At 48.2% G+C, this 14,929-nt stretch overlaps 2 protein-coding genes across 2 annotated transcripts; one reads left to right on the forward strand and one right to left on the reverse strand.

The window, feature by feature from the left end:
- The first annotated feature begins 4,719 nt into the window (after positions 1-4,719).
- B3GALT9 (beta-1,3-galactosyltransferase 9) lies at positions 4,720-6,065 on the forward strand. Its single transcript, XM_026797026.2, has one exon. The coding sequence runs from the start codon at positions 4,720-4,722 to the stop codon at positions 5,878-5,880; it is 1,161 nt and encodes a 386-aa protein (XP_026652827.2). The 3' UTR covers positions 5,881-6,065.
- A 708-nt stretch (positions 6,066-6,773) lies between these two features.
- On the reverse strand, positions 6,774-14,438 carry PSMD5 (proteasome 26S subunit, non-ATPase 5). The gene is made up of 10 exons (XM_074556216.1): positions 14,178-14,438; positions 13,877-14,021; positions 13,228-13,341; positions 12,310-12,438; positions 11,568-11,677; positions 11,077-11,219; positions 10,002-10,193; positions 9,704-9,813; positions 9,132-9,272; positions 6,774-8,654 (listed from the first exon to the last, which is right to left on the reverse strand). The coding sequence occupies exons 1-10, from the start codon at positions 14,348-14,350 to the stop codon at positions 8,397-8,399; spliced, it is 1,515 nt and encodes a 504-aa protein (XP_074412317.1). The 5' UTR covers positions 14,351-14,438; the 3' UTR covers positions 6,774-8,396.
- Positions 14,439-14,929: the final 491 nt, after the last annotated feature.

Below are 14,929 nucleotides of genomic sequence, written 5' to 3' on the forward strand. Positions count from 1 at the left end.
CTGCGCTGCGGATGTTGTGCGTGTCAAATGAATTTCAGCGAGTCTCCATTTGCCAGGCACAGATACAGCCTGCAGGCAATGAAAGGACAAGGCGAAAAGCACCAAGAAAGCATCAAAAAAGCAACTCACATGGCACAGTCTGAGAATTAGTAACTACAAGGAAACTTCAGGCCCGCTGCAAAATAAGCAACTTCAGTGTCAAGTTGACATCTTGGCAGGGAGAGCACTTGGGGAACCTGCTCGGCCCTGTGGCCTCACAACTCAGCATTTCACACGAGTTTTGCTCTTTCCACTCAGCTCTTGTTAAACTCGGGGCTCTGAGGCTCAATGCAGCACTTGCAGAACACACAGGGGGCTGAGGCTGTCGTTACCCAGGAATGCAGAGGTAGGGAATTGTCAAAGCTGTCAGCAATCTCAAGAAGGAATAATCAAACTTACCATAAAAAAAGGAGAGAGCTCTGTAACTCCTAGACTGATGTATGCAAAACAAAAAGAAGAATGCAGGAAGCTTGGCTATAAAGACTTGGGTTTAGTCTCATCAACCCAGCCATTAAATCAGAGGCAAAGACACCTTCATCTGCACTTTGGGAGCCACAGAGATGTTTGTCTGCTCTGACAGTGCCCAGGTTTGCTGGCTTGCTTTTCAGCTTCCTACTTTTATTTAATGCCCAAAGGGACATTAAATATCAAATAACAAGTGAAACACACACTGTAGAACTCTTACAAAGCCTCTTCTTCCATCATTTCCCAAACCCCACGGAGAATGTGAGGTGAAGAACTGCCTGCAAGAGCTGAATCATGTCTTCAAGCACAAACATTGCTATTAGGTGACTAAGACCTAAACAGCCATCTCTATTTATTGCAACTGATGCTGTTATTAAAAACCAGACAGGTCCCTCTGCAGCCCCTCGTGCTCTCAGGTCTGTGTGTGCTGGTGAGGCTGCAAAAGGCAGGTTGGAATAAAGGGGATGATTTGTGTAGCATCCAAAGCACTTTGGAAACCTGGGAGTGTTCCCAGAGCATCCTGGCTGGGGACTGCTGGGGTGACAAGGGGCATCTCTGAGCCTGAGAATCAGACAAGTGAATCCACCAGAGCACAGGGAATGCCTGGTGGAAAGGGGTGTTGTGCCAGGTGGGTTCTAGAGGGGTTCTGAGCCGTCCCTGGAGCAGGAGGCAGCAAGAGAAAATTTGCAAACCTGCCTGTGGGAATCAAGCTGGCTTTGGGAAGAGCCTGAGAGCATCAAGGGCACCATGGTGGGCACAGAGAGGGGTGCCCACCCTGCCCAGAAGGACATCTAGGGCAGTCTGAGTTCAAGCATTCACATTTGAACAAATTCTTCTTGGGAAACCTGATTTTCACTGGATTTTCCCCATCCATCCCCCTCTGCTGCTCCATCTCCTGAGAACGCTGCGTCATCCAAAGCCTTCGCATTTCCACAGAGTGAAGTGGAGCAGAGCTGAGGGAAGCCAGGCTCTGCTCCCCCTTCCAAATGTTCCCAGCACTGGGAGGGAAGCCAGGAGCCTTTAGGAGATGTTTAAGGAGCTGCAGGTTGGGCTCCTCCTGCTCAACAGCATCTCCCACCACCCTCCTGGCAGCTCTGCTCTGACCTTTGGGTATCACCAAATAAACACTCTCCAAAAAATCAAATCCAAACTCCCTCCAGTCTGAGCACTCCCAGCTTTAGGACAGCTCAAGCTGCTCACAGTGTTACATCCCTGCTCCTGTAATGAGGTTTTTCATGGACATAAAATTTAATGAAAATGTGAAAACATCTCACAGACAGCAAATTCCAGCCCTGTGGCTCTGGAAAATCTGCTCTCCTGGTTGACTGCCTAATTTACACCCCCAGCACTGTGCAGGGTCTCAGTGCAGCTGTAGGATCAGTGTTCCCATCCCCACTGACCTGACTGCAGCCATTCCAGGGTCCTGCACTCACTCTTATCCAGGAAACTCCTGGATCTCCCTGGGAGTGAAGATTCCCCAAATTGAGCTTCATTTCACCCTCCTGAAAAGGGAGATAAGGTTACACCTGAGCTGCTGGTGCTGTGTTTGCTGAAACCTGGGGCTACAGGTAATGGTGGGATCACCCCAGGCAAACCTCCTGGAGCTCAGGGACTCACTCACTTTCCCCTTCTGCAGTCCTTGCCTTTCAGCTCCTCAGCTTTCTCCCAGTGGGACTCCACCAGGCTCTGTGGATAAATAAAAACCCACATCCAAGAGCTGCCTGTGCCCTGGCTGGGGCTGGGGAGTGTTAATTTTATATATTTGGTATCAAAGTTGCTGCCACCACAGAGCAGAGCTAAAGGAATGGCTTCAGCAGGGCTGCCAGCACCACGCTGGGCCTAATTGCACCAGGGATGATACACACGTGGGGCTGATTATTACTATTATTTTATTATTCTAAAGATATTCCATTTTTAATGTGAGAGGTTTCAAACGCTGGTATTTATTTGCTAATTATTAAATTATTCAGCTGGAGACAGAATATCTTCAAAGAAGGAATTTTTTTCCCCCAGAATGGCTATCTGGAGTTGCAGGACTGTATTATTGTACATGAAAAAAATTTCCTTATTAGCTTTTTATTTCAGGGCACACATTTAACTGACACTTCCCGTGCTGACAGCTCACCCAACTTCAAAGCACAACTTCTGTGAGGATTGTAGTGTGAGGTTGGGCTGGATGAAGCTGTGGCCCAGCTGACACATGAGCCCTGGGGAAGTTTTCCCTCTTTTTGAGAGCCTGAAGCAGAAATACACACTGGGATTTGAACACTGGGAGTGTTTTGGGGTTTTTCAGTGGGGTAAGATGCACTTCCAAGCTGTGAGCAGATTTTGGGAACCTGGCTAGTTCTGTAATTCCTCTGTTCCCTTTATCAACACAGCTGGGAGAGCTGAGCAGCTCAGCCAGAGCTGGGGATTAACCCTGGAGCCCTCAAGGCAGAAATCAAAGCTCTCCTCCATGTCCCTGGGACATCAGGCTAATCCAGGCTGCCCTGAGGATGCTGCAGGGAGCCTTGCAATGGTCCAGCCAAGACAAACCAGAGCAGTGCTGTGCTCTCCTTTCACCCAAGCATGCAGAACAGAAACGCACCCTGACCTCTGAGAAATCTCAGAATTAAACAGAACCCACCATCTCCCTGCTCTCCCAAGGAGGCTGGAGCTCCCCCAAGGCTGAGCACCCCAACCCACCCCTCAAACAGCAGCATTGCCACCCCCCAACCCTGCCCTGCTGGGACCCCAGAGCCCCTCTCCCCTCAGTGCTCTCCAGCCCCAGTGCCAAAGCCAACTGTCCCCTGCTGACAGCTCCATCCTGTTTGTGGTGTCTTTGGCACTTCCCCCTGCAGCACTTCCAGGCCCCTGTGGCTCCCCAGCCCCCGTGGCTCCAGCACAGCCAGGGCTGAGCCAACAGCAACACTTGGAGCAGCCCGAGGCACAGCCTGGCCAGGAGAGCCCCAGGGCTGCAGCCAGCCCGGCCTAGCAGCACCTACGGCCTCGGGGGGCCTCCACAACCCCACGCGAGGCAATCCCACAAATTCCCACCCCACACGAGGCAATCCCACAAGTTCCCACCCCACACGAGGCAATCCCACAAATTCCCACCCCACACGAGGCAATCCCACAAATTCCCACCCCACACGAGGAAATCCCACAAGCTCCCACCCCACACGAGGCAATCCCACAAGCTCCCACCCCACACGAGGCAATCCCACAAACTCCCACCCCACACAAGGAAACCCCACAAGCTCCCACCCCACACGAGGCAATCCCACAAATTCCCACCCCACACGAGGCAATCCCACAAATTCCCACCCCACACGAGGCAATCCCACAAGTTCCCACCCCACTCCAGGCAATCCCACAAGCTCCCACCCCAAAGCTCCAGCTCAGGAGATGCAGAGCCCAGCAACTGCCCCAGACTGGGGACCAACACCACAATGGCACAGCTGTGACAAACACAACCCCCAGGGCCAGCAGGTCAAGGACAGACTCAGCAGTAGCAGGGGTTCCTCTGATCAAGTGAGCCCCAACAATTCCTTCACTTATTCCTCCAAGTGCCAGAAATTAAAGAAGGGAAAGGCCAGGGTTTTGTTAGTTTGTGTTTTATGTGCCTGCAACATGATCAGCCCTGGGGATCATCTTTCCTGTGCCCAGGCAGGTGAGGTGGAAGGCACAGGCTGCAGGTACTGGGCAGTAACTGGATCCTGCAGACCCAGATCCAGCCAGAGCCAGGAGACAGTGCCCAGAGAGCCCCTGCTGCAGGGACAGCTCCCAGCACCATGCAGGTAAGTGCTGCAGCCCCTTACAGCTTTCACAGGATTGGGGTGGATGGGGCCCTAAAGATCATCTCATTGCACACCTTCCACTTTGCCATGTTACTCCAAGCCCCATCCAACCCAGCCTTTCCCTCTGGATTCTAACCCTGACAGCTTTCATAGGGCAGGGTCAGGCCAAGTACCAAAAGTTCTCCTTCAAGGACAGATTAAGGGGCACCTCAAGCCTTCAGTAAAAGGTTAAAAATAGTCAAAAATTATTCATAGCAAATATTCAGTATTTCCACACATGGATGCACAGAGAGAAGCTCCCAACACGCTAACATCCTCAGCCTTGGATCTCACTGTGCCTCAAGCAGATTTCTTCGTTTCTAGAAAAAAAAACTCACATTAATAATACAAAGACCATTCTAGAAGTTGTGATGGCTCTGCATGGCTATATTGCAAAATGAGGGAAAGCCTTTGGGTTGAGAGGCAGGAGAGCTCAGTGTCCCTGTTGCTGTTCCAGCTGACGCTCTGCAGGCTCCGCACACACCAGTGGTGCTTCATCCTCTGCAATGTGCTGCTCTTCCACCTGCTGCTCTTCGGGGCAGATTTACTGGAGCAATACTTCCTGCAGTCCCTGCCCCTCTCCTACACCGATGCAAAGGCTCTGGAGATCAGGGACAGGGCCAGGAAGCTGGATCTGGATCCTCTGAAGGCCAACCTCTCTTCCAGCAGCAGCAGTGCAGTGACTTGCTCCAGCCAGGAGATATTCCTGCTCATTGTTGTGTGCAGCAGCCCGGAGAACAGGACGAGGCGCGACGCCATCAGACAGACCTGGGGCAACGCCACGGCCTCCAGGGGTTACAGTGTGCTCACTGTGTTTGCTGTAGGGAAGGCAGCCTCAGCAAGCACCCAGCTGGAGATCCAGGAGGAGGCCCAAAGGCACAGAGACATCATTGAAGGCACTTTCATCGACTCCCCCCAGACACAGACACAGAAGATGCTGATGAGTGTGGAGTGGACGGTGATTTTCTGTCCCCGTGCCAGGTTCATCCTTCTCACAGCCCAGGACGTGTTTGTGGGTGTTCCCAGCCTGGCTGGCTACCTGCTCAGCTTAACCCAGCAGGAGGACATCTACCTGGGCAGGGTGGTTCACCATGCAGTGCCCGACAGGGACCCCCAGAGCCCCGGCTTTGTCCCCATCCATCTGTACCCCCAGCAGTTGTACCCGGATTTCTGCCACGGCAGCGCTTTCCTCCTGTCCCAGGACGTGGCCCGCAAGGTTTTGGTGGCTGCCAGGGAGGTGCCCCTGGCACTGCCCCCCGCTGCCTTTGTAGGGGTCTGTGCCAAGAGAGCTGGCATCAGTGCCAGGCACAGCTCCCGCTTCGCTGGGGACAAGCACATCAGCTACAACCCCTGCTGCTATAAATTCATTTTCACCTCTTCTGCCATGAGAGAGGACGAGCTATTTACGGACTGGAAGGAAACGAGCGATGGGGAGGATTGCTCCCTACTGGAAACCTACTACAGCCTGGTGTCCTGCAAGGTTCTGACCTACATTGATAACTTCAAACAGTTCAGCTTGGACAGGATAAAAAACGAGCTCCTTCATTTTGTCAATTAATGCTTAACTCCTGCATGAAGAGGCTGGATTTTCTTTCATCAGCTGTGTTATCCTGTACAAAGGATGCCCTCCCAAAGTTTGCTCTTTTCCCTTCAGCAGCAAATGGATTCTCACTGTTACAGTGTGACAGAGCAGAACTGGATGTCCTCTGCCTCTCTAAGTACCTACAAGTGCATGCATGGAAGTAAAAAAGGATATTCCAGCAGACTTGTCTAGATCCATGGCTTTTCACACTTTTCAGTCTTCAAAACTCCTTTTTTATGTGTGTGAGGCATCACCTACTTCCAAGGAATTCTGGAACAAAGGGGAAGCTTTCCATCCACAAAAGGAGCTGCTTCTGAGCAGGCTGGTTCAGAGGGAATCAGAGCAGCTCCAGCAGGAACAGACACTGAGCCATCATGGAAATTCCTCAAGTAAAGCTGTTTGTTAACATCCATCAAATGACAAGGTTTGGTTTGGGATTTTTCGGTTTTTTAAACCAAATGTTACCTCAGCATGTTACCTCAGTTCTCCAGCATTCCATTTTGTGGTTTTCCTCAATTATTTCCACCTGTTACTTTAAGGGGGGGGGTGACAAAAACAACACATTTCAAAATTGTCATTTCTATCAGCTACAGCAGCAGCATGTAATCCATATGGCAATGTACAGCATGGGCAGGGAACTGCCTCTGAGTAATAAGGGGAAAGTGATCAATTAATCAATCAACTCTGAGCTCAAAGCTCAACAAAATAAAGCATATGTGTATACATAAAAAAAATCCCCTTGTTTGGCATCTCTGCACATTCTAAAATATTGTCTTTGGCAAATGTACCATGCAAAGCAGATGCTAAATACTCAGCACACAGAGTAGCCTTCAAAAGCACCAGCTGAAAACACACATGGAAGAGGCTCATGAATTGCAGAACAGGTTTATATATTGATTTCTTTTACTGACATTTCAGCATATGGCTGTACAGAGCCACCAGCACACAAAGCCACCTAAAATAACAGAGCTGAACTGCCCAGAACAAGAGCAAGCTAAGGACTTGTACACTCTTTTATTTCCTTTTTAGTGCTTTAAAGTGTTTGCTGGATGCAGGATCCATGGAGCTCATCCAGACACGAGACACTGCAGTGCATTTCTCACTGGCAGATCTTTATTGGGCACATTGAGGGTAAAAGCAGCAGCACTGGGATGCAGGATGACATCTCAGGGACATCCTGGGGAACAAGGCACCTCACCTGCATTTAGACAGCTTGGCAAACATTAAGGGATCTCCCCCAGCTCCTCTGAGCTCTCCTGGCAGCAGTTTTTGGCAGGCAATGCCAGCTGCACCTCCACCTGCCTCAGATCCTGCAGGACAGATCCCCCTGCTTCCCCTGGCGGCACAGGGACATGGGGCAGGGCTCCCCACAGCCACACTTCACTAAAAAAAGCCACAAAGCAGTAATTTCTTGCTTTATTCTGCTCCCCCTCAACAAAAAGAATACAAGGCTTTGACAGAAATACCCTGTGTGGTCTGTTTATGGGCAAAGACACTCACCATGGAGTGCCCAGCCACTCCTGATTCTCTGCCATTCTCTGCCACAGCTCTGGCATCTTCAAAAGAAGATTCCAACTTCCTAAGATGCCACATTTCCATACTCCCACTTCATTCACTCCCTGCACACAACAGCGCCGTGTTCTCATCCCTTTTAATGATCTAACTCAGGTAACTAAAATACCACATTTCTTTAAATAACACTTTAAAAAATTGCATCTCTGTTAAAAAATAATGTAAACAATTCAAGATTTGGTTCTGAATAGCCTTGTAGTGCTCCAGCCACTAAACTGAGCTGCCACCCCACAGCACAGCCAGCCAGGGACAGAGCTCCCTGGTGGGTTTGATCCCTACAGAGTGCAATGATTTGTTTTTAAAAGGGCTAAAAACCTTTTTTTCTTTTTAAACCCTCAGCAGAAAATGTAAACAATATTTAGGATTATTTATTCCAGCAAGACTCACATCCAGCAGGTTGAAAACAAGAGAACCCAGTCCATACTCCCTCATGTGGACACTGTCACTTACTCAGCAACAGGATTCTCACAGAACAGAGTGTTCCATGCAAGTGCCAACTCTGGCAGGTAAAAAAAGGAATTAAAAAAGAATATAAATTATGGCAGCATCTGAGGTTACAAACCTTGAGGTGTTTTGGTGGTTTTTTTTTTAACTGAACTGTAACCTACTGATAAAACACAACAGAAACCCCAAACCCAAGAACAATTTAAACAAACACTGATAAATTCTGCCAAATAAAACAGCCAGCAGCTGCCAAGTGCTCACCTCATGAAGCACACAGGGAACTTCTGCCATGACATTTTAGGGGGAAATACCAAACAACCTTTAATTTGCTCTCCTGACTCATTTCAAACAGAGTCGAAATATCTTCACACTCCTTTACAGAGACACCTCCAGTGTGGAGAGTTTTTACACCTTGTACCTCAACACCTGTGCCAGGACTGTGTTCTGCAAGAGGGGCACCCCAGACACCCAGGACATTACTCTGCTCCTTCCACAGCTGTAGTAGAAGCTGCTTGAACATAATAGGGGCCCTCGAGCAGGTAAGCCCTGAGCCTCAGGTAGTACTGATTGCCAAAGATCTCTGCAATGGTTTTGGAGTTCACCAGGGCCTTCACCAGTTCGTATTTTGCATCCTTTGAAGCTTTGTCAGGCTCCACAGATCTGTCCACAACGTACTCCACAAACCCTGGGCTGCTCAGCATCAGCTTCTGGGCCCATGGCTGGTTTGCAATGGCCTGAACAGGAAACAAAAGATGTGAGAGGTGGGGGAAACATTTTAAAAAATGCAATTACACAGTAGGGTTTTGTACAGGGACAAGGAACAGGAAAAATTAAATAATATAAGAAACCACCACTCAAATCAAGCAGCAGGGTTTAACACTGGAGAACAAGTAGAGCTCAGTGCTTATCTTCAAAGTTTTGAGGGAATTATCACAGCAGTGTCTCTGCTAGAGAAGCAGCACCTTGGAGCACAGCTCTTGCCTTTTTTATCTCCCTCTCCAATTTATTAGAAAATTAGCATTACAGACATGATGTGTCTGCTGCATCATTTAAATGGGGAAGCCAAGTGGGGCCTGAGGAAAAAGGCCTTTTTTTGACCACCTCTGGGCTTCAACAAGAAGTTGGTGGTATTCACTTTAAAGAAATAAATAAATCTGAGACTGAAGGGCACCACAAGTCCCCCCCTGTTGTTTCAAAGCAAAAGCACTCACAGTAAAGACCCGTAGAGCCCCACAGTGGAGATCAGGGAATGGCTGAGTGCTGATGCTCCTGAACAGCTCCAGGGGCTGGCTGGACAAGGATGTGAACCAGGATTCAGTCATTCTTAAAAGGTCTTCTGTCTGCTGGTCTGGCTGCATAAATCACAAAAATGAGAGTTTGATTAGGATTATGAAAGGCTTTCAGGTTTTTGGGATGTGCTCAAATGGTTTAATCACCCCTCTAGAGCTTCACTGTTAACCCAGAGCCCTGGATCCAAAGACCACAGGGACTGGAGCAGTTTGCCCCCATCCCTCTGAGCACAAGGATGTGAACCTGCTTACTCTCATTCCCTCATCAATGAAGTCCTGAATTCATCTTTTATGAACATTTCAGAACACCTGACACCTTACAAACAAACCCAAACCTTTAGCAAACCAACCAGGGAATTTCAAACCAGTACTGAAAGCACCACTGCCACCCAACCTAGAGGCTGCAAAACGTCTCCCACAATTCCTCAGGTGTGTGATGATTTCATTCTCGGAGATTTAAAGAAAAAAACAAAGACAAAAAAAGCCCAACTTACAGGCAAGTAAAGCAGGGATGAAATGGCATCCAAGCAGCGGAGCCGTAACTCGGTGGGGGCATTCTTGGCCTGGTGCCCTATTTTGCTTAAGAGATTTTGAAATCTACTTCCTTTCAAAACAAAAACAAAGTGCTCTTAATTAATTCAGCCAGATCTCTACAGGAATATAGTTACCCACCAGTTACATTATAAATTTCTTCATTAGATAAGTGCATAAATTTTTCAATTCCTTTCTGTATCACCCCAAACCAATTCACTCTTATATTATAAAGTATTATTAAATAAAGAAGATACTAACTGGTTTTCTGTAAAACCTGTTTGCCTTCCACATTTGATCCCAGGATTCCCAGTGTGTCCACAGCCACCCCAATCATGGTTGGATCCTGACTTTCTGCCATTTCAAAGACTTTTTCCATAAAGACAGGGTAGCGCTCACAGATCTGCTGGGGACTGTCCACAACAGCCAGATTGCCAAAAAATTTAACAAATCCTGAGAAAACAAGACCAAAAAAAGCATTGAGTGGAAGAACAGCAACTTCAGCAACGGCAAAATTAAATGTACATTAACGTGAGACTGATTTGTTCCTAAACATGTGTTATTGAGGCTGAACAGTGTTGGTAAAGAGCTCAAAATAAAGACAGAACTAAGCAACAAGCCAAATATTTTGACTGTTGCTTAATTCATGATGTTTGTACTCCTAAAAAAGGCAACAATAACACAAACTTTAAAGCTACAGCACAGCCTGCCCAGATCTTACCGAGGAACATCCTTCAGACTGGATATGTACAATATTGGATATTTAAAAACGCTGAGGGACAATCCAATATTCAAAATTTCCCCTGAGCTTTCAGCAGAGAGGCTTGGCAGTGCTGCCCTATTGAAGTCGGAGGGAGAGATCCACCCTTATTGATCAGCATCACTCCACTTTATTGATCAACCCGACACCTTTTATAACAGTGTTAATCAAGTTCATGCATATTGCAAAATCTGAGCTCCTGATAGGTTGTAGAGAAAACTTCAGCTCCACCTTTTGTTTACAATACCAAAAGTTAGTTTACTGAAACCAAGATCAGTGTTCTCACCCTGATATGGAGAGTTCTCAAAACTTTCATCTCTGTTCTCAGACTGACTGTCTGCTCCCAGCAGCAGCCAAGGACAGAACGGTTTGAGAATCTTGTTGTTTATATGAAAGGTGGCTGAGAACCTAATTATTTACAGAATCAAGCCTGGGAAAGGCTGCTTTTTTTCCTTTAGCTGAATCGTTTCATGGCCTCTTTCTTTAAGCCATGCCTGAACCAGGCTGTCCACACTGCCCTTTTAACCCAGTACCACAGCACGCAGCAAAGGCTGGCAAGGAGGAATTCAGTGGCACCTGGCAGGTAGAAGCTGGAGAAGGGGTCAGACTGTGCCCCCAGGATGATGTTGGAGATCCTGTCGATCACTCCCTGCTGGGCCAGGTACTGCCGGCCCTGCGGGCTGTGGGCCAGCGCTGTCACCATCTCGATGCACGTGGCCCTGCAACACCAAAAAAACCAGATTTAGGGTTGTTTCAGTGGGGCTTGAAGCACTCAGCGATTAACAAAAAGAAACCACACCCATAAGACACAATCCTAGCAAAGAAACTCAAATGATCCCAACTGTTCAGCTCGTTCAGCTCTTTAGATTTGGGAAAGAGCTTGAAAATGTTTCTGCTGCAGCCACACACGGTAATTATCACTCCATTAAGGTATGAGGTATTTGACACCCAGGACAGTTTAAGCAGAGGCAGGTACAGCGTTTTCCTTTTTACAAGAAACACACACAAGTACATTCGTTAGAGTTTTAACAGCGGTGGAAATGTCCTTGGCACACTCACCAACATACCTGACCAGCACATCCTCTCCAGTCAGCTCCCCAATTAACTCCGAGATTAACCCACTGCTGGCACAGTAATTCAGAGACTCTGCTGACACTGATGAAATCTCCACAATTAACTAAATAAAAGCAAAAGGACAGTTTATAGAACTTTATAATAATTCACAGCAACAGCCAAATACATCTTGTGGGCTAATTAACATTACATATATTAAATATGGAATCACATTTAATAACATTTTTATTATTAACCCAAATGTCTGCCTGAAGCAACTTCAGAAGGAGTTCCAAGCTTCCAGCACTTGCATTTGATCTCTATTCACAATCAGCTCTTCCTGTGCTATCCCCATGAAGCTCTAGAATGATTAAATTGTGTTATTCCTCCTTTGCCAAACATCTCTAGACTGACAGCTGGCATCTCTCCAAAACTCTTAGCAGCACTTCACATCCAAAAGTCAAGAGGCAACAGTTAAATATCTAACTTTTATTTTCAGAAAAACAAACACTTTCTGGTGCCTTTACTGATTCTGTGTAGCCCTTCCAATGCCTTAGGCACCACAACTCAGAAAACGAACAGCAATTCACACTTTTACACAAAAAATGAGAAAGAGAAGTTACTGCAGCATGGGGGCTCTCATGATGTCATCCCCCACTCTTTTCTAGTTTTGGTACAACACAGACATGCAGGAAAGGGGGTGAAGCAGTGAGAAACAATGATGTACAAGCAGTAAAGGCAGGCTGGTGTGCCCACCTCATAGACCCGGTAGCGAACGATGTCACTGGTGGCCATCACCCTCCTCAGGTCCCCCAGCAAGCTGCTCCCAAACAGGGCCTCCAGCCCCTCCTGCCTCTGGGCTATCCTGGACAGAGATTTGATGGCCTGCAAGCCAAAACAGGAGCTTGTTAGTGTGAAAAAACATGTATTTTATGATTGGCTTTTCACAAATATAAAAGTGAATATTACACGTGCTATGTTTGAAAGTAATGCTGTATCAATTCTCTTGAGTAGTGTGTTAAATATAGTTTTAGGTTATAACAAAATGTTAAAATAGAAACTGTGCTATGTAGGATACTTTATTTTAAAGAAAGGACTCTTAGTGAGATAGTAGCCACAGGACACCTGAATCTTTCAGAGAAAGGGAATTTATTGCTCCATTATCAGGAGAAATGAACTTCTTCCCATTGGGATTCAGAGGAAGAGCTGACACTGACCAGACAGAATCCTGTGTTTGAATGGAATTTATGCATCATGTATGAGGTGTGTGAATGTACAACAGGTTATTGTTTTTAAGGGTTAATCCTCTGTTAATGTGGGTCCTTTTCCAGGCTTGTGCTGCTGTCAGTAACTCTTTGTCTCTATTGTCTTTTATTGTCCTAATTTAATTTGTCCAAATGATTATTACTCTAATTGTATTACTATTTTTATCACCATTTTATTACTATTAACTTTTTAAAATTTTAAAAACAAGTGATTGGCATTTTCCACATTATTAAAAAAGAACAAATCACCCAGAGAAGAAAATCCAAGACTATCAGATTTTAGCTCTTTATTAACTACAGCTATGCACTTAATTTTAATTCTAATCCACTTTTCACTGATGAGAGCTCATTATTACTGCCACCAACCACGTCAGCTGGCAGAGGAATGGGACAATAAAGGCACCTTTACCTCTTTGGCCACTGCTATTTTCTCCTCTCCAATGCAGTTTATGATCTGCTGTAACAGCTCGGGGCTGTGCAGAATCTCTGGGACAGCAGCTGAGTCCTCAACAATCCTCCCAACCTGATCAAAGAGACACAGAAAATAACATGAGGACAAATTATTTTCCACTGTAAGGATACTCAAGCACTGGAGCAGCTGAACAGAAACCAGAGTCACAATTTTTTGAGGTCTTTGGATAAAACTCAGCTGGACAACACCTGAGCAGCTGCTCTCAGCTGAACTTCTAGAAATCCACCCCAAACCACAACACCCCACAATCCTTTTCTTTAAAGTCAATGCAGCAAGTGTCGAGCTCCCACAGCCTGTTTGGTGTTTCCATAATAGTGTAAAATACCCTAAATATCAAATTTTTGCTGCTTTTAATTCTTCCATCACCTGCTGGCCTGGAAAGCTTTAACCAGGACATGTGGCAGAAGTTTTATTCACAACCTGCTTTTGACAGGACATAGTTTTGGACATTATTATTGACATATCACAAAGCATTATATACAGTGCACAGAAATTACCCCAAATGGCACAAGTGCAGGATACAATTCATGCTTTTATCACAAAGGCAGGAAAGAGCAGATGGGGACAAACCCAGGAAAGGCTGTACCTGGGACATGGCGAGGATCTTCACAGAGTCATCGGGGTGGAACAGGCCCTTGTGCAGCTCCTCCCTGAGGCTCTGGATCACGTAAAGCGGGTCCAGGGCCTGCAGGAGCCTCTCCAGGATGGACACACACGCGGACACCTGTTCCCTGCGCGGGACGGAGAGAAAAGCGAGCCCTTGAGGAGAGGAACACCGCTGTGCCACCTCCCGGCCCGAAAAAGGGCAGGGAATGAGCCGGGGAGGCGGCGGGACCGCCCGCTCCGGGAGAACAGCAGCGGGGCCGGGCAGGCCCACCGGAGCTCACCGGTCATTGACGGCGAGGAGGCCGAAGAGCGCCCTCAGGTGGTGCTCGGCGAGGCGGGAGCGGAGGGCGGCGAGCGGCACGGCCTGCACGGCGACCCGCAGGGCCCGCAGCTCCTCCAGGGCCGCGTCCCGCCGCGCCGCCCGCTCCAGCAGCTCCGCCGCCGCCTCCGCCATCTTGGCCGCCTCCGCCACCTCCCGGCAGTCTCGCGAGAACTCGCGTCGCCCTTAGCAACCGCCGCGCCGTTGCTAAGGGCGCCTTTGGCGTCTGGCAAAATGTAAACAAAATGTCCGCGCGCCACGCCCCCCTGGCTCCGTCCTATTGGCTGTGCGTGGAAGGGGCGTGGTCTCGGTGATGAGGGGGCGTGGTTCCGCTAATAAGGAGGGGGCGTGGTCCCGGTAATAAGAAGGGGGCGTGGTTCCGGTAATGAGGGGGCGGGGTCATCGGTAATGAGGGGGCGGGGTCATCGGTAATGAGGGGGCGGGGTCATCGGTAATGAGGGGGCGGGGTCATCGGTAATGAGGGGCGGGGTCATCGGTAATGAGGGGGCGGGGTCATCGGTAATGAGGGGGCGGGGTCATCGGTAATGAGGGGGCGGGGTCATCGGTAATGAGGGGGCGGGGTCATCGGTAACGAGGGGGCGGGGTCATCGGTAATGAGGGGGCGTGGTCCCAGATAATCGGGGGCGGGGTCACCGGTAATCAGGGGGCGGGGTCACCGGTAATCAGGGGGCGGGGTCACCGGTAATCAGGGGG

Source organism: Zonotrichia albicollis, chromosome 21 (genome assembly GCF_047830755.1).
Source record: "Zonotrichia albicollis isolate bZonAlb1 chromosome 21, bZonAlb1.hap1, whole genome shotgun sequence".
Taxonomy (NCBI): Eukaryota; Metazoa; Chordata; class Aves; order Passeriformes; family Passerellidae; genus Zonotrichia; species Zonotrichia albicollis.